The 20990-nt window shown below is 30.2% G+C and overlaps 1 protein-coding gene across 1 annotated transcript; it reads left to right on the top strand.

Annotated features, from left to right (window-relative positions):
* The first annotated feature begins 11921 nt into the window (after positions 1 to 11921).
* LOC126665537 (ABC transporter G family member 25) lies at positions 11922 to 20112 on the top strand. Its single transcript, XM_050358358.1, has 3 exons — positions 11922 to 12213; positions 12302 to 13154; positions 18857 to 20112. Exons 1-3 carry the CDS (start codon positions 12058 to 12060, stop codon positions 19879 to 19881), a joined length of 2034 nt encoding a protein of 677 aa, XP_050214315.1. The 5' UTR covers positions 11922 to 12057; the 3' UTR covers positions 19882 to 20112.
* The last annotated feature ends 878 nt before the right edge of the window (positions 20113 to 20990 follow it).

Raw genomic sequence — 20990 nt, 5'->3', positions numbered from 1 at the left:
CGGGCAGCCGTCGCCGCTGCGGTAGCTGCTGCCAACTGCAATGTGCATAGCTCACAGCCCTGAACCCGACAACGGTCTGAGGCGACGATACAAAGCTTGCAGCCTAGAACCTGATGCAGATATGTTGCAGAGGGTACAATGCTTATGGCCCAAATACTGTAAAGAAATAAGTCAAAGTTTATGATGACGGTACAAAGTTCATGGCTAGGACTTTTTTAGTAATGTTTGAGGTTTATTGGGATATGTATGTATTGAGGTTTAGGGTTTCTTTCAGATGGTGTATTTGGTTGCATTGCATAAATGGTTTAACATGTGATTTATTTTTATTTAATATTCCTTAGTAATTGTATGGACTCATTCAGCTTTAACTATTTATTTCCCACGTTTCTTACAAGTTTATATAGTATTGTGGTGCAGACTTCAATATCTTCTTCCAGAAGTCTTAATTAAAATGTAAATATAAATTATTGTTTTAATTCTAGATCCACAGTAGAATTAGTTATATATTTTGTTGTTAAATTGTGGACTTGGTTTACAAGTCTTATACTCAATTATGAGATTATATTACAACTGTTATATGTTTTGAAAGGATGCGTGTTGGTTTGAAAAAGAGAACATTGTGTTTTTAAATAAGTTTAAATACTTATATTTTAACAGGTTTTGATGAGCTCATTTTCAACCGTTATATTGCAAAAAAAATTATGAAGATGTTTTAATATTTTTAAAAGCGAAAAAATTTTCATAGTTTTTCAGGCTTGTAACAGGTTCAGAGTTAACAACCCATTCCCGAGCGCCGGTCTCGGTCTGAGATTTCGGATCGTGGCAAAAGGATTTTTTTTAACATTGTAATGATAATTTTCAAAATATGCCTATATCAAAAATAACTTTCAAAGATATTTAAAATTACTTATCTAGAATATTAAACGAATAATAAGGAGACTACTTAATCATAACTGATAACGCAGTAGTATAACTAGTAGGGGCGAAGCAACCTCGCCGAGAACAGATATCACTAAGTCAAGCATTTTTACCGACCTGGTCCCAAGGACCGGGCTGTGGCGAACAAGGAGCACGTCGCTAAAAAATTGGATCTAGGAATACATGTACGTACGGCCTCCGTCTATGATGCTTGGTATCATAGGTCGGATCGGGCTCAACTAATTCATAGATCTCGTGACCTGGGGGGTCACCGGACCAGATATGACGAAGTGGCATCTCGGATAAGTACTAGACATCGTCAGACCCAAAGTTTTGCCCGAGCTTTGGAGACTAAAAGGTGGAAGCTCGGTCGAACGAGATTCGTAAGACGAGCTTCGAAATCCCACTATGATCCACACTCATGTGTGACTGGTTCTCGGACCACAGAAAATTCTCTGACAGGTCCGTAAGGAATGTTCCCTACGCCTGACGCACCTAACATGCGCCCAACGCGGGGGACTTTACCACGTAAGCATAACCGAATACAAGGACCATAAGAAAGAGAGGCTGCCAGCAATGTAAGGTTTGCGCCAAAACCCTAACTGTAAAAAGGTTTTAAGGTGCAAACCCTAGGTAATTTTTTTTTCTCGCTCATTAATTCCTTTCTTCTTTCTCCCACTGATACTTACTAGAGCGTCGAAGCGAACGTCCAGTGACCCCACCGAAGTTCCTTCCGATCTCTGTTTTGGGTCTATGCATGTCCAGCAGATCGGATCTCATTTTGGTGATTTATCAATAACTATATATTTTAAAAATAAAACTAGATGTCTAGAGTTTCTTTTATATCTTTCCAACTTGTCAATAGGTTATTTTATTTATCGTGAACAATAAGTTTTTCTTTTTTATATTGTATTTTATGAAAATAGGTTATTGTATTTATCGTGAACAATAAATTTTTCTTTTTTATATTATTTTTATTTCATAAAATACAATAAATAGCTAAACAAATTATCTTTTTTATTTTGGTTGGTTAAACCAACAAAAATAATCAAATTTTATATGTGAATCACAAATCGAAGATTAATCAAAACCTTTTGGCAGTAAAGATGAAATTATTTAAGAACTATTAACATTTTTATTTTGTTGTTTGTATTTTCTTTATTAAAAATTATATTTCTTTCTTATAAAAGGTTTGTTTTTGTTCTTAGAGTGGCTTTGTTTTTTATATGAAAAATTTGTAAGTCTGCAATTATAAAATTAATTGATTTTTATTATGGCAGAATAGTTATGTAATTTTTCCCTTTTTATTTTATAAGACAATTTGTGAATAAAAAAACTGTTTAAACATCTTGTTTTATGTCTAATTATTAAGAGCGATTATATGTATGTGATTATAATTAAGGTTGTGCAATGGTCGGTTTGGAATCATCCGAAATCGACCAACCGAAGTTTATAAAATATCCAAATTGGACAGAACTTTAAATTATGATTATATACAACCGAAAGTTTGGCTGGTTTGGTTAACAAACTAAATTTTTTTACTTTTATTGTTTTTCTTTTTCGTTTTACTCTTAAAATCAATTTTAACTACTGTCTAATAAGTTTATTAGCATATTTATATGTTGTATGAATTTTATTAACTTATGTATCAACTTATAATTAAAAAATAAAGATACACACACACCGACACACACACACACACACACCGACACACACACACACACACACCGACACACACACACACACATACACACACACACACACACACACACACATATATATTAGTTTTTAAAAATATATGTTTTTTCATTTTTTATTCAATTTTTTGGTTTTTTGGTTTTTAAAATGGCCACACCAAAGTGAAACTCTAACCGAATTTTATTTAATTACAAACCGAAGCAAACCGTAATCACAAAATAATTGAACCACAACTGCAATTTTAATTCGGTCCGGTTTGGTATTATAGTCCAGTTCGGTGTTATAGTTTTTGTACACCCATAATTATAATTAATCAGATTTATATGATTTTGTTAATAGATTGGATTTTTATTAATTCAATTCAATTTGATTTTTTTTTAAATTTAAATATTTAACCGAACTGAATAGCTAATTGGTTTTTAGTTAATTCGGTCGGACCCGTTGCCCTGTTTTAAAACATTGAAAATAACAGTGAAAGGTAACATGAAAAGAAGTGAGCAGTTAAGTTGACCAATACAGATTAAGTTAAGGGGAGATGGTTTCTTACGTCACAGTCAATAAAGTCAGTGCTGTTACGTTAGCCAAAGATCCGGGGCAGGAAACAAAGCTCAAAAGTAACAAAGTGACATGTCGTTTACGAAATGGAAAGGCCAATTTTCCGGTGTGCTTTTTTTTTTGTTTTCCTAAGTTAGACTGCTTTTGCGATTACAATTTTTGGACACTTGCTTATGCAGTGAGGTGGAGTCTTCCCGTAATATCATCGCATTTAAATATAATGCAAATAATTTTTTATAATTTTATTATGTAATTTAATTATTTAGAGAGTGGTAACATATAAAGAATTTTTTTTAATGTATTTAGTATTTTATTAAAAATGGATGTTTGTTATAAATTATCTTAAATATTATTCCATCGGTCCCAATTCAAAAGTCTTACTTTCTATTTTAAAATATTTAATTTTAAGAATTTATTTTTGTTTTTAAAGTTATATCACTATCTTTTTATCCTTCTTTTTTAGTCAACTTTTTTCATTATCTATATTTCTGCAATTTTTATTTTGTGTCTCCTATTATGTTTTTATTAAATCTAGTCAATAACTCTCATTTCTCTACGTATTTCAATAAATCTTATTTGTAGATTTAAATAAAAATAGTATTAAATAATATTAAAGATTGCTATTTATTAAAAGTGGACAAAAAAATTTTAAAAATAAAAGATAGATAATTTTATTGAAGAGGATGGAGTATGTAAAAAATTTCAATGCATTAATAAGAATGATTATATTTTTATTTTTATTTTTAATATAAAGTGAGATTTTTAGAATGAGAAAGAAAAATAAAGTAATAATGGTCAATGATATTCTAGATAAATTAGTGTGAATAATATGAAATATGTAACTTAATTTAAAAAACTTTAGAAACAAATTTGACATACTTATGAGATAATTATTACTCCCTCTGTCTCAATAGAGTTGTCCACTTTACCTTTATCACACAGTTTAAGAAAAACAATCGTTGTTTATGGATTTTGTAAATTTTTCCTTACTTTTCTTGTCATATTCTTATTTAATATAGCATCCACTTACAATTTACTTTCAATTTATTCATTAGTGGATTTTAAATAGGGATAATTTTAAAAAGTTGAGTGTAAAAATTGTTATTTTTTGAAAGTGGACAATAGTTTTGCGATAAAAAAATTTCTCAAAGTGGACAATTCTATTGACACAGAGAGAGTAGAATGTTTTTTTTATGTTTAATTAAAGACTGAATTAGATAGTAGTATTATAAATTATTATGTCATAAAAATTTAAAAATTTAAATATAAAAAGCCAAAAACAAAAACGAAAGTTGTGAATGACATCCACATAGTATATTTTTTGCTCACTTTGCGGAATCGTTATGAAATTTGGAAATTGTGTTAAGATTGGCTTTGTTGGGGAGCAGAAGATGATCTCATATGTCAATGCTCAAACTTTCCTCTTCATATACATTGCAACAAATTTCCGAGCTTATTTCGAATAAATTTAATGCTTTCCGTTATAAATTGATAGTATAAGCATTAATTCAGTGTCTAAACTTTTTAAAATTTTCAGTTTAAGTGCCTATACTTTTATTTGTTTATTTAAGTAGAGAGCTGCAATATAAAAAGAAAATGCATTCAAAGAAATAATTTGAGCAATAGTGTTGGACTAGAAGGAGCGCAAAATTATATTCATGAGTTCCAGAATGAAAATTATATAATCATGAGCCAAATACCATAGCAAACTCAAAATCCTAAGGCAATACATTAAGTATTTCATTCTATTTATATGTTCTACATTTTACTCATATCTTTCCAACGTGGAATTTCATCACATTTAATATTCAATAATCTCCTCCTTGAGTGTGATACCTTTTTACATTGGACCGTTCAACTTCGCTCTGGACTGCACGACCGGAGTCACTAAGTTCCATCCGGCCGAACCAGGCTTTAATACTAATTGTTGGTCCAGAAGGAGCATAATGTATGAGAAAATACATTCATTAGGCTCATAATGGAGAATATATTAACGTGACCCGGACATCACATCAAACTCAATACCCCAAGGCAATGAGTTAGATAGTTAGTTCCACTAATATGGTCCACATACTATTCATATCTTTTTATGTGTGATTTCATCACACTTAATATTCAACAAATAATTTTATAATCCATCTTTTTTGAGTGAGCCTCCTTGTAAAGGTAATTGGGTTTGAAACATATCAAAATATAAGCTCTAAAATGATTTTATCATGCATTTTCTAAAATGTTCTTTTCAAAACTGTATTTTAAAAGCAGTTGTTTTTGAAATAAAGATATATTCTTCTTGATTTCCTATATATATATATTTATTAATTATTGTTTAAAGATAAATATTATTTTAAATATATAACTATTAATTAATTAAATTTTATTTTTAATAAAAGATAAGAGTTATCTTTGTAGTATTATCTTTTGAATATAATATTAACAATTAACATATATTTATCAAAAGGAGTTTTCATATGTATAAAATTGTAAATTTGTTAAAAGCGTAGTGTTTTAACGGAATTAAAAAACACATTTTTGATGACTCAATCCTATATAGTATGTTATATGCCTATCACTTAATGGAACACAATAAAAGTCTCACATCGTTTAAAAAAAGAGAACATCGCCAAAAGGTCTATAAAAAGAGTAACAATGTACTTTTTAGTTTTTACGCTTTATTTACTTATTTTATTTAAAAATTATCGTTAAAACTACCCGTATTAACTTAAGCATCTGAGCGAATTTTGGACATAAGAACCCGTTATCTTATTTGTAGAACCGTCTACCAACTCACAGTGAAATGACAATTGGATCTCAATTGCTAGCAGATTCCCCATACCAATCATCGATCCATCAAGTCATGTGCTTTTCGAAACAGCAAAACACAAACACATCTCATGAAATAAAATCGCAAGCACTCGTTTTGGGAACTAAAAATATTCGGATGAATACTCGTAGATGACATATTCTTTTGGAGACGTATGAAAAACGCTAAAAGCTCAAAATAAGGTGTCACTAGAATGAACCACCTCTTTTTCTTCCTACAAGAATGTCGATATACAATTATATCAATCTGATAGAATTACATGAATCTTATTTTGAATTTTAAATAAAATTTTAAAATTTTGGTTGCGTTGTAAAACTAGAAAATCCAATACGGAACCCAAAGTCGCCATAGTTACTCTTGTGTGAATTTTGGTAAATATAGACAACAAGATTATTAATAAGAAACAACATTGTTTTTGATTTTTAAAAAGAGGTCAAGATGACGTTCTGATTCAAGTAAATTTAAAAAAAAAAGAGACCATCCTCTCTCCCTCTCTTCTTCCTTGCGATTGAGAAATTCAATTAATCAAACTCTAATTGACGCAGATAGACCAGGGCGGACAACTCGGAGCTCACAATCTCATATTTCCCTATAAAGAAACTTACGATCGGAGGCAGGGCGGACGCCCGGCTCTGCTTGAGGGCAGCTCCACCGATGCTTCCAGTATATTTATGTAAGATTATTTTATCATTAAATGAAATTTTAATGATTTTTAATATGTGCGTCTCGTTAATAAGGGGCAGTTAAAAGAAACAGAAAGAGTACATAAATAAAAAAACTATTGTAATTAAAATGAGATAATTTAATTTTTGTTATAACTAGAATGGAAAAACACATAAATAATTATTAAATAAAAAATGAATTTGATTATTATCAATGTCAAAAGAATCGATAATCAATTTCTTTATTTTAGATGAAGATGAAAAAAAAATATAAATAATTATAATTAATTTTAGGCTTAATTCCTTAAAAAAACCCCACCTTGCACTTTTTCTTCATTTATACCCTGACCTTGTAAAAACACCATTTGTACCCAATTTTGGGTTTTTATGTTTTATCCCTACCCAAAAGCATTAAAATGTACTCTTTTTATTTGGAAAAGAGTTTAAAATACAATAAATCCTTAAACTTAAAAAATAATCAAATACATCCAAATAATTAATTAATTTTTTTAATTTTATAAAATAATTAAAAAATTAAAAAAGTCGGAAATATTTTTTAAAAATATAAAAAAAAATATAAAAAAATCAGAAATATTTTTAAAAAAAATTAAAAAAAATTATTATTATTTTTAATTTTTTGAAGAAGATGGTATTTTTGTACTATTAATAACATTAATATTTAATTAGTGTATAAGTTAAAAATGAAGGATTGTTTTAAACTCTTTTTCAAATAAAAAGAGTACAATTTAATGCTTTTGGGTAGAGATGAAACATAAAAACTCAGAATTGGGTATAAATGGTGTTTTTACAAGATCAGGGTATAAACGAAAAAAAAATACAAGGTGGGGATTTTTAAGAAATTAAACCTTAATTTTAATAAAAAGAATGTCCAACTCCAAGTTAAAATCTTTCATTTTGTCTAAAATAAAATAGTGAAAATTAAAGTCAACGATCCAACCAAATAAACATTGAAGTTGATGGAGGTATGTAGATATTTGGAATAGTCAAAACTGAATTTAAAGCCAAAAGAAAAAAAAAAGATCTAAATTTCTATATCCAACGTTTTTATCCGAAGCATGATTTTTAGAGAATACAGCTATCTTCACTCAATAAACTCAATTAAACCATGCCATCTAACATCTTTCCCATTCCATACCTTCCTCTTTATTCACTCATTTACTTCCTCCTTTTCTAAACACTAAAGTACATGCTTGATATAATCTGAAATAAAATAATTTTTCGGTCTCAATAGATGATGGATTGAATTTATAAAAAAACTAAGTACACTTAAATAAAAATTAGCTTGACAGATGAAATTATGAAACTAATTTTACCAGTTTCTATTTCGGACTAGTAACAAAATTCTTAAAAATATAGCACTAAAAATTACCCTTTTCAGCCTGATTTTTCCTCCTCTGATTTTTCAAGATCCAAAAACTCTACAGTCAATAAAGTTGTTGACATTATTATTATCACACAGTTTAAGAAAACACATCTAATACTATGAATTTACAATTGTTTTCTCTACTTTTCTTGATATACTCTTATTTAGTGTAGCCACAGATCTTTATTTACTTTTATATTTCAGTAAATACTACTCCCTCCGTCCCGTAAAGATAGAAAAAGCACCCATTTTACAAGAATTAAGAAAGTAGTTATTTATAGTTAACTTGTAATAATTTGTCTAAATTACCCTTTGTAATCAATTAGCTATATACATTTTCCAAAGCTACTTTACTAATTATAGCACTTACAACTCATTTATTTATCTTTTCAAAATATGCATTTAATGTTTTATGATAAGCATGTAGGGGTATTTTGATAATTTTTAACTTAACTAACTCCACTTTTTCTATTTTTATGGGACACAAAAAAGTGATACTTTTTCTATCTTTACGGGACGGAGGGAGTATTTGATACTAGTTTAGCAGTGGATTTTAAATAAAAATAATATAAAAAAAATCACTCGATGAAATTACTATGACAAGTTAAGTAAAAAATAATCATTTCTGGAATATCTATTCTATTTCTCATCTATTCCATGAATTGATAGTTTAAATTATTTACGTACTTTGTAAGTGACTCCTAATATAATATGTCAATAATAATATAAATTTAAATCAAAAATAGTATTACATATATAATAATATTAATTTATTAATAAACTATTTATATGTATTTATAACTTATTATATTATAATTATAGTTATTTTTTTTATGGAATTAAAAATATTTTTGATGGAATAATTATAGTTATTTACTTTGTATTTTTAATCAATCATTAAAGTTTAAAAATATTGTACAGTATTAGTTTATTGTTAGAGAGATTATATGCTAATGTTGAAGTAGTAGTAATGGTTTTTATATTAATATTTCTATTGTATTTTAACTTTAGTAATTAAAATTATTTTATTATACAATTTATAGTTAACACTTAAATTATAATTTTTATTTAGTAATAGCAGTTTATATAAAATATAGCCATACAAAATATGAAGAAATTCAACTTATTAATTTATTCATACTCAAGATTTTAAAATCACAAAATAACTTAAGTATTAATCCTTGTACCAAAAAATAATAAAATAAAAATTTAAAATTCATATCCATATTAGCAAAAATTAAGTAGGACATTAATGATTACATAATTTTTAATTAATATTTAAATTGAAGGACATTAAATAGTATTGTTTATTGCTAAATTATTATTTTTTTGATAAATAAAATTAAAATAATTATAGTAATTTATTAATCAAATAAGTAAATTATTACTTTATAATTATTTTTAATTTAACAATTAAATTAAATAAGTAAAGTTAAAAACTATTTATTTTTAAATAAATAGTCATTAAAATACGGCCAATAATCACCCATGGCCCCTTAACTTTGAGGGTACGGGCGCTAAACCCCCTGATGTTTAAAAACGGGCGCTAAACCCCCTGATCTTTGTGGCCGCGCTCACAAAAGCCTTTTTACTTCAAATATGACGAAAATACCGTTGGCGACGTTTTTTCAGTCAATTGTCATTCTTAAAAAAAATCTGACACTGTCATATCACCTGACACGTCAGAAATATACCATAAAAATTTCAAACACCCAAAATACCCCTATTTTAATTTAGAAAAAGACAAAAAAAATAAATCAACCCAATCTAAATTAAAAGATTAACCCAACACCCGACCGGACCACACCCACCCGACCACCACCGGAAAATTTTTCCGGTCATCTTCCGAATCTGTTCCTCAAGAACAGACCTGGCGCGTGTCTGTTCTTGAGGAACAGATCTTCTGATCCGTAGTTTGGTGACTGGAAAATTTTCCGGTCATCATTCACTCGGAGAAGATGACCGGAAAGTTTTTCGGTGGTAGTCGGGTGGCGGCGGTGGTTAGATCAGTGATGAGTTGGTTTTGAATGGGTGGTTGGGTTTTGAATGGGTGGTTGAGTTTTTTTTATTTTATCAGATATTATATTTAGGGGTGTTTTGGGTATTTTTATTTTTTTTGTCTTTTGATGACATGTCAACTGACACTTGGTGCTGTCAATTTTTTTTTTCTGTTTTAAAAGACAGCTGCCAAACAAAAGACGGCGCCAGGGGTATTTTTGTCCAAAAGGGCTTTAGTGAGCGCCGCCACAAAGATCAGAGGGTTTAGCGCCCGTTTTTAAACATCAGGGGTTAGCGTCCGTACCCTCAAAAATTAAGGGGTCATGGGTGATTATTAGCCTTAAAATACAATAGCTGTATATATTTCTAATTTGCATATGTAATTTGATGTAGTTAAAGGGATCTTTTTAAAACTATCAGAAGACAAATAATTATAAAAATACAGGCAACAGATGAAAAATTTCGAGGTATTGAATTCTTTTAATAAAAATATCAAAAAAATACATAAAAAAACACTAAAATATATTAAAAACATAAAATATAAAATATAAAAAAACAATCAAATAAAATATATATTGAAAAAACATTGGAAAGACAAAAAAAAACAAGAAAAACCAAAGAAAATACTTAATATACACATAAATTATATTTTAAAATAGACTTAATGTCTTAAAAAAAATCATGACCTTTCATCCCCTTTTCAATCATACCCTGATGTTGTAAATCTGTCAATTTTACCCTAATTTGCATTTTTTCATTTCAATTGTACCCTGAAATATAAAATTGACATTTTTTAATTTATTTGGCAAAAATTCTCTAAATTGACCCTTTTTACATTAGATTAACTTTTTATATTAAATTGACCATTTAAAAAATATTGAACTTTTGTCAAATAAATAAAGGTCAATTTTATGCTTTAGGGTACAATTGAAATAAAAAAAAATACAAACTGGAATAAAATTGACACATTTTTCAACGTCATGGTAGGATTGAAAAGGGAATGAGAGGTCGGGTTTTTTTAAGGCATTAAGCCTTAAAAAATCTCATTCATAAGAGCCCACAAAAATCAACAGTCCACTATCAATACAGAAAACAGCACGCGTTGACCATTTGTTGACTGCACTGTTAACCATATATTGACCATCGTTCATGGGCGCGATCGCCATTGACGGAAATGTTTATAGAAAATCCATACGACCGGACTACGACGATGTTGTCTAGTGTTGCATATGTTTTTTAAACTAAATAATTTTATAAATAAAAATATATAAAAAATAATAATTGATAAAGTATGAGTGTAAATTTACAAAAAATTACAATTTTATAAATAAATTTTAAAAATAACAAACAATGTACTTTCTTTTAATTAAATTACATATTTTTTTCTTATATGAATAAAATATATTTATATTTTTTATAAATTAACTTATATCATCTCGAAAATTAATTTTTTCATATTTATATTTATATTAAACTGATTAACAAGAGTAAATTATAACATACTTTCGTATTTACATTTTACCTTCTGAAAAAAGAAGAAAAAAGTATTATTTCAATATAAAATTTGTACTATTATTCATTAATATAAATAATTATCCCCAACAATAAACTACTTGGATCTTTCTAAATTGGAAAAGGAATATGATTAGAATAATTAAATGTGCATAATTGAGAAAATAATTTCTCGAAGTATAATAAAAAGCAAAAAAAAGAAAGAAGAAGGAAAGGAGGGAGTGAACTGAACGGCGCAAGATTAAGAGTACTTTGAATAAAAAGCTGCCAACTGGCTTAAAAACACGCCACGTCTCTCATCTTCTGAAAGCGTTTTTCAATGACGTGGCAGCCATCCCCCACTAATTTATCCTAAATAAATACCCCTTCTCCTTTCACTAACCCCTCTCTGCTTCCAACCAATTCCCTTCTCTCGAGCAATATATCAAACACCTTGTCTACAATTTTTCCATTTCCTTTTTTGCATCTCATTTAGCCACACCAGCAGTTTTTTTTCCCTTCTCTCGACAATGCCAATGGTTGACGGCAACCATAATGGTGACCCAATGGACGGTCATGATCAATCTACCGACTGTCACCGTCATCAGCAACAACATCCTCGAGATCCACGTGATCGTAGTCTCCCATCTTTAATGCTGTCTTCTTGTTATCCAATTGCTCTTAAGGTTAGTAATTAATGTTGTCATCATTATACTATAACCATATTTGACTCAGTTTTGACTTGGGTTTTGACTTTTTGTGTAATTCATGCAGTTCATGGACGTGTCTTACAGGATCAAACTTGATCAGAATAAGAGCAAAGGATCGAGTAGTAAGATCGGACGGTTGTTAACCCACCATCATCATGGTGCTGGAGGTTCTGGGCCCGGTAATCAAATTCAAGAACGTACAATCTTGAATGGGATAACGGGCATGGTGTCCCCAGGTGAAATCCTAGCCGTTCTTGGGCCATCAGGAAGTGGGAAATCAACGTTTCTTAATGCAATAGCAGGTAGAATTAAAGGAAATAATTTCACAGGAACAGTAATGGCAAACAACAAAAAGCTCAACAAACAGACACTTAAACGCACCGGATTCGTCACTCAAGATGATATACTTTATCCTCATCTTACAGTCCGTGAAACCCTAATTTTCTGTTCTTTACTTCGCTTGCCTAAATCATTACTGAAAAAAGAAAAGATTTCCATAGCTGAGTCGGTGATATCCGAGTTGGGTTTAACGAAATGTGAGAACACGATCATCGGAAATACTTTTATACGTGGAGTCTCTGGTGGTGAAAGAAAACGAGTGAGTATAGGTCACGAGATGCTAATAAACCCTAGTTTACTCATCCTTGACGAACCCACGTCCGGTTTGGATTCAACGGCGGCTCACCGGTTGGTTTCGACGTTATCGTCATTGGCGCAAAAAGGGAAGACGGTAGTGACCTCCATGCACCAACCTTCTAGTCGAGTTTATCAGATGTTTGACTCAGTGCTGGTTCTGAGTGAAGGAAGGAGTTTGTATTTTGGTAAAGGGAGTGACGCCATGGCGTATTTTGAATCGGTTGGGTTCTCGCCGTCTTTTCCGATGAATCCTGCTGATTTTCTGCTTGATCTCGCTAATGGTACGTACATATATTCAATCATTTAATTGATAATTTTGTCTCTCTTCTCTTCTATATGGTGTTTGTTTAAATTCCTTTATGAGTTAGTTAACGAGTTGACTCATACAGCTGCCTTATTTTCTGGTCTGTTTGACAATTTTTGTTGGGTAATCAATAAATTTTTTGCAATATCAGAACAAATAAACACCAAAAATAAAACTTAAGGTTTTTCATTTCTTGGTGTGATGGGTCAAAAACTGCTTAATTTATTTAAATGCACAAGTTGCTGAACTAGGGGATATTCTGATCAGGTGGTCCACGAACTCAGGATTTTTACCAAAAAAAATCTTATTTAATCACTAAGATATTAATGTCAATGTTGAAGTATGAAAATGTATTACATCTCCATACCAAAAATTGAATATGATCATCAATAGCTAATTATTTAATGGAGAAATTCATTATCCATAGCTTTAGAAATAAAGAATCATCACTTCTAGGGTAAATTGTATAGAGCATGTCCCATTAGGGGCAGATTTAGAAAAAGTTTATGGTGAATAGTTATCCATTTTATAATTTTAAATTTTTAAAAAGTATTAATACATGATTAAATATTATATTAGTTCTTATACATTAAAATTTATAATATGCTCAGTTTAAATTTGTTTTCTTGCCGATTTTATCAATTTTTTAAATTTTCATTTCAGTTTTGCAACTTATAAAAAATTTATGAGTCGGCTGCTATACCCCCTATCGTTTTGTAATAAATATGTTAATCTGCCACACAGTTTGAGCTGTAGATAAGTGATGCGTATGTCTGCTAATTAGATTAGGACTTTGCATTCTTTAGATGACTTCCGTTTTGGAATTGCAGTTTTTTTCTTCGTTCTTCTTTTACTTTAATAACTTTACTTTTTTTTTTGAATGGTAATAACTTTACTTTAAACTTAAACTTTAAGCCTTTCTGCCAAGTGATGATGGTTGGCTACTTTGGTGGTGGTATGGTGAGGTGTTGCTACATTATTTTAATTGTTTGACATAGATGGAAAGTGACGGTGTATGTCTGTGTTTTTTCTTTCTTTTGAGAGAGAAAATTTTAATGAACTGGATTTTGATTTTTAGGATGGTGATAGATAAGAGTGTTCATTTAATTCATATCAAACTGATCTTTTTTATAAAAATTGAACCGACTAAACTAGTTAATTTGGTTAAATTTTTCAGTTTGGTTCAGTTTTATTAGTTCGGACTGAATTGAGATTTTTATCAGTACATTCCAAAATCAAATTGATCAGAAAATTTAATTGTATTATAGAGTCAAACCGATCAAACAAAATTTTTAGTTTAATTTGGTTCGATTTTTATATACTCCTAGTGATAGAAATTGAGTTAAATATTTTTGCAGTTATTAAAAAGTGACTTTTTACAAAACCGTTATTAAATTATGAAAAGTTATAAAATATTATCAAATTATATTTCTTTACAAAATGATTAATGAACTATGAAAAATTACAAAAGACTGCCGAACTAAATTTTTTTTTACAAAGTGGTTACCGATTCGCTGTCTGATTGTACATGTTTGCATCATCCACATCGGCAAGCTGGTAAGCATTTTATAAAAAAATTATAGTTCGATGACCTTTTTATAACTGTTTTATAAAAAGTTATAATTTGATAATTGTTTTATAAATCAATAACCATTTTATTCAAAAAAATTATGGTTCAATAATCGACATTTGACTAATGTTAAAGTTGCATTGCACGTGTCCTCTTGCTTGACCTGCATATATAGTCATTTTTACAACTTCTTCTTTTTTAGCCAACTCGATATGACTCCATCCTCTTAGTCTTATGTGCCCTTCATATCTATGTAGTTATTGTCATTTGAAAGCACATACATGTATTCATATATACAACTCCTTGTCAAATATTTTCTGCAAATGGGACCTTAAGTGGATTTTGAAAACATGGGACCCAATGAAAATAATCCATTGTTGAGTAATTAGAGATGATGGTGAATGGGGGGATGGACCCTTCCTTTATGGTTATAGTCATCATCATGATTTCATGGGCTATGAAGATGATTGATCAATTGAACTTTGCTGTGATGTTGAATCCTCGGCAATATGAAATAGGTGCATTCATGCGACATTTAGTTGACTTATTACATAGTTGTACTTCTAGGGTTGATTTTTTTAGTAACAAGTTATTGCATGGACGAAACCATTGAAGCCCTTTTGAGGCTAAAGTGTGCCTTCACTTTCATAAGCATCTATAATTCCGTTTTGAAATAGATGTGGAGAGAGAGAGAACTCATCAATTTAGATAAGCATTTTACTTTAAAGGTCGGAATTAAAGGGAAGAATAATGGACGGTTGTTTCCTCGGTGATTATTTTTGGTTGATTCACTACCTCTTTCATCGACAATTTATCTCTTTAATCTTCTCATTCCGTCATTCTTTTTCAGTCATCAGTCGTTTTTTTTCCTTATATCTTCCTTTTTTCATTTTATAACCAACAATATTACCCATTTGAGCCTACTTCCAAATATATATCTAGATTTCGAGCCTAGGCTACAATATGATATTTCCAATTTATCTAGTAAAGTTGTTGCCATTATTAAAATAAATTATGGGTGGAGTGTGTCACTAAAAACCAAAATCTAACGCATAAATAATGCACAAACAAGTATACTAGTGGGGGTCAAGTGCCATTTGACTAGACGTTGTTATCCCTTTTCAACCTTGTTAATTATTCAAGCCTAATAGCCTAAGGTTATATGTGCAACTTTTCTCAACACAATAAATTGATTGGACTCGTAACTTGTTTTTAATTTGTTCTTGGGCATCATGATGGTAACGTAGATTAAAGTATTTGATTTCATGACGACATTGATAACGCTACAACCCAATAATCCTGGATTTTAGATTGTATATTTGTTGATCTCAGCACCATTAATGTCCTTTGATAACGTCATTAGCTTTCTATTCTTGAATTATAGTATAATTAAATATTTTCCTTTCTTTAATCTTTGTGTATATGGGGAGTTAATTAAATGAAAAAAAATATCTAATTTTACTAGTAACAAATTAGATATAAATAGAGAGGGGAGAGTGATAAGTGTTGCTTTGAGTGGAGAATCCAAAAACACTCGAGACATATTCTTGAGAAAAAAAATTATACTTTTCCATAATAGGCTAGATAATAATATTCTCTTAATGTAAGTGCCTTCAAATGCTTAATTCAACTATACTCGTTGTTTTGAGTTATGGATAAAATTCAATAGTTAGCAATAACTAACTTCTCAAACAATTTTATTTTAAATTTTCTATTTTAACTTGGCCAGTTTTCAACCTTTAGTGATCTGTAAACCAAATATGACCGTAGTCTCTAATTATCGTTTTATAATAATTATGAAGTTAATTATAGTTAGTTGAATTTTATTCAATTTCAAAAGCATGATTTGATGATTAAGCTTTTGATCATTATTACATTGGCAAAATAATTCGACTGCTTAAAATTGAGCAACTATTTTGTCCCCCAAACTCATCTCCCACTTAGTGAATTCATGGTCAAATTTTCTATTCAATTGTGCTCTATCATGGTTCCATTTTAATTGGTAGGGTTTATGCTATACCTATATATATATAAGTGATGCTTGATTTGTGACTTTGTTGGTCAGCGGTGACGCTAGTGGATAGACTCTTTTCAATCCTTTCAAGCTCATAGTGCTAATAGTTTTTGTTCCTTTTCATGCAAATCTTTTCTTATTGCCAACATAAAATAGTTAGGTTATGTTTTTTATAATTTGGGGATATAATTTTTTTAGCGTTTGTTTGTAGTAGGATATAATAGCATGATCTTAGCAGATCGTTGTCTAACGAACATATCATTTGTGTTTATTTGTGTTTGATTTACCAATAAAATAGTACTATTATAGTTGGGTTTTTTTTCAGTTTCTAAAAGTATTTATTCTACAAAAATTATAGGATAATAATTCTATAAATTATTTTTATTTATTTAAATATAACTAAAATAAAGAACACCTCATTGCCACGATATTTATATGTTCAAAGGCATCCCACATGCATAATTACACTTGTCACAATTTGACCCTAATTAATTATTTTGAAAGATTAATATGTCCATCTTGGTCTTGAAAATCTATTCTTTTCCTCCATTTTCTTACCTTTTTTCATATCTTAAACTCTTAGAAGTCGACACGTGTTGGGTTGCTTTTGCATTTGCATTTTAATGTTTCCTAAAAGTGATTTTGATATTATTAAAAGTAAAAAAAGAAGAAAAAAGAAATTAATTGGTGGGAATGGCCGAAACCTCAATGGTAGTGGGATCCCACCTTACCACAAAGATTGGTCAGCTTTTGTTAGCCATGCTGTACAACTAATTATACTACTAACTACTTTTGTAATTAGAAACATCATCTTTTTCCATTAAATTAATCTCTATGATTATTTTCTTAATCTCTATGGTGCATTTCCCACTCTGCTTATTCCATCTTTAGTTCTTAGCGTCTCATACTTATATTCTTTAAGTCAATTGCCTTGACGGTCCAATGAGGTTTGTTAACTCGTGACATGTGTCATTTTCTAACATTAATTGGCCAAAATAATAATTTTTATATGTTGAAAGCTTGGACGGTGAGCTGCACAAATTAATATAAAAGAACTTTCAACTAATTAAATAGATAAATGTACGATATGGTTAAACCTCTTTATCCAAAAAAAAAGTAGAGTATAGTTTAGTGGTGATATTTTGTTAAGATATTTTGTTAAGATATACCTACTCACTTATTTGTGATCACTAAACATTGCCTAAATACTTAATTTATTATGCTATAATATTCCAAGAATGTTGTGTCCTTTTTTTAGTAATTACTAGTAGCTTAATGTGATAGAGCCGACAACTTTTAACTAAAAATGGTTTGATTCTCTACCTTATGTGTCGTTCTTTATGCTAAATTATTTATTCCTTCTAATCTTGTAGTACATAATAATTTAGTGCTACATTATCGGGGTCAAACCAATATTTCAAATGTATGAAGTTTTTCTATTGAACTGTAGCCTATTTTTAAAAATAATTATTTGAACATAAATCTAGTTAGTTACTATGAAATTAGCGCAAAATCATATATATTAATTGGATAATAAAAAATGAGATTTACGCTTTTTTGTTGTAGTTTTGATGGGTTTCCGACTCCATTAGTATGGAGCATTTGTTTTTCATGTAAAATTATGTGATCAATGAAAGAGTGAAGATTTGCGTTCGATTTTTTTCGGTCCCCTTCCTATAACAATTACTTTTTATGGTTATTTGGACTGTAATTATAGATTTGAATTTTTTGATATATGAATGGAACTCAACTTTTAGTTCAATATAATTTTAATAGCACTCTGCGTGTTATAATTAACAGAGATTTTAATAAGTTTTCATCGTTGCACCTTTCTTAATTTTAGCTGTAAGCTGCACTAAAAAAATCTGTGAATTAAGTATGCTCGAGTCAATTCTGTTCCGTTGCAGCTTTGCAGCATTTCTCGGTTAAATGTACATGCGAGACATTCTTAACCATGCCTTTAGCAAATTTATGTTTGATTGCTTGACTAGAAAGTAATTCGCGTTACTCAAGTTGCATGTAACGTAATATAAATTTTAGTAATATGATTCCGGAAACAGATCATGATCGATATCTTTGATGAAATTGTATGCAGGTGTTTGCCAAATTGAAGGTGCAAGTGAAAGAGATAAACCCAACATAAAGCAATCTTTGATTGCCTCTTACAACAGTTTGTTAGCTCCAAAGGTAAAAGCTGCCTGCATGGAGATCACACCATCAAGAGAGACCGTTCTTACCGAAAGCCATTCTTCAAAAGAAAATCGATGCTGCCATACAATCGGGTTATCTGCTTGGTTCTACCAATTCAGCGTTCTTCTTCAAAGAAGCCTCAAAGAACGCAAGTATGAAACCTTTAATACTCTTAGAGTCTTCCAAGTGATAACAGCTGCAATTTTAGCAGGTCTAATGTGGTGGCATTCGGATTATCAAGACATTCAAGATCGATTAGGTTTCCTCTTCTACACCGCCATCTTTTGGGGAGTTTTCCCTTCTTTCAACTCGGTTTTCGCCTTTCCCCAAGAACGAGCTATTTTTATGAAGGAAAGGGCGTCCGGTATGTACACACTGTCTTCCTATTTCATGTCGAGAATCGTAGGAGACTTACCAATGGAGCTTATCCTGCCCACGGTGTTTCTCACCGTGACTTACTGGATGGCCGGGTTAAAACCCGATTTGGTAGCATTCCTCTTAACTCTGCTAGTCTTGCTCGGTTACGTAGTCGTCTCTCAAGGGCTTGGCCTCGCGTTAGGTGCAGCTATAATGGACGCCAAGCAAGCGTCAACTATAGTTACTGTGACAATGCTAGCATTTGTACTAACGGGAGGGTTTTACGTCCATAAGGTTCCGTCTTGTATGGCTTGGATGAAATACGTTTCGACCACTTATTACAGTTATAAGCTGCTTATATACGTGCAGTACGGCGACGGAAAGCAGCTTTCGTCGTTGTTGGGTTGCTCGTTGGATGATGTTCGCGTGAGCGATAAAGCGAATTGCAAGTTTCTTGAACAAGATGTTGTAGGACAAATTAGGCCTGCAATATGTGTCCTTGTGTTTGCGTTCATGTTTGTGGGGTATAGGTTATTGGCATACCTTGCATTAAGGCGCATTAGAGCTTGTTAACAGAAAGGTTTTTCTGTTGTTTCTTCATATGTTATAGAGCTGCCTTCTAACTGTAATTCTTCAAATGAACAAAGAAAATAGAAAAAAAGAAGAAGAAGAAAAAAAGAAATAAATTTTCTTCATGCTTCATGTACTAAAAGTTGATGGTTACTCCAGTAAGTTGGAGAATTTGTTGTACTCGCATCAACTGTAAATTAATTCTAAATTTAAGCACCACTTTGTTATTATTTACATTCTGTGTTCTTAATCCCATAACCAGCTAGTTGTTCAATATTCTGTACAATTTTTCAAAGTGTTGGTAACCTGGTAAGCCTTTCCTATCTTTCTTGTAGTTTCCTCTTAAAAAAAGGTACTCCCTCCAACTTTTTTTTGGTCCCAAGTAAGTTATTATTTGAATGCCCAAATGGCATATATCCTCATTAATTATAATATATTATATTAAAAAATAGAACAAAATCCACTAAAAAATAAAGTCAACACTACTTTTTTTTTTTGGCAAAGTAGTAGTTGTATTAATTTCGGTAAATAGAAGTACATAATGTTTGTGAGAACTAGATAACAGAGATTACAATAATAACTCCTAAAAAGGAGGCTTTAAGGACTTTTTAGCCACTTCATGGGCCATCCAAGTACACATTCGCTTAACATATGAAAGTAAGCGAACGGTATAAAATTATGACTTCTATTATTGATGGAATATCTTTCTTGACTTATTCCAGTGTCTTCGCAACTTCGGGTGATATTATTCCTAAAAGACAATGAGAATTATAATAAGTGATAAAACTCAAAATTTTCATACAAATCATACCAACAAATGTTACTATATTATAGCTGCATCAGAACTTATCTTGAACATTGCAGTAGAGGCCTTCATCAACGTACTTTAACCTCACGCGGAGTACAATATCCTCACAAGGAGTATGAAACCTCACAAGGAGTACTTTAACGTCACAAGGAGTACTTTAACTTCACAAATTGATATAACAAATTTTATGTATAATAAATGAGATTTAAATAGAGTAAAAATATCATATAATTATATAACTATTTAAAAATAATATATAGTATGTAATTTAAATAATAAACTTTATTATAATGGATTTGATTTC

The sequence above is a fragment of the Mercurialis annua genome, linkage group LG1-X (genome assembly GCF_937616625.2).
Source record: "Mercurialis annua linkage group LG1-X, ddMerAnnu1.2, whole genome shotgun sequence".
NCBI lineage: Eukaryota > Viridiplantae > Streptophyta > Magnoliopsida > Malpighiales > Euphorbiaceae > Mercurialis > Mercurialis annua.
The sequence above is the reverse complement of the archived record's forward strand: the minus strand, read 5'-3'. Positions and strand labels throughout refer to the sequence as shown.

Bases quoted from the DNA above. Each gene is read 5' to 3' on its own strand.
- LOC126665537 (XM_050358358.1), top strand. From the start codon at position 12,058: ATGCCAATGGTTGACGGCAACCATAATGGTGACCCAATGGACGGTCAT. The intron at 12,214-12,301 runs GTTAGTAATTAA...TAATTCATGCAG, and splicing joins GTTATCCAATTGCTCTTAAG to TTCATGGACGTGTCTTACAG. The intron at 13,155-18,856 runs GTACGTACATAT...AATTGTATGCAG, and splicing joins TCTGCTTGATCTCGCTAATG to GTGTTTGCCAAATTGAAGGT.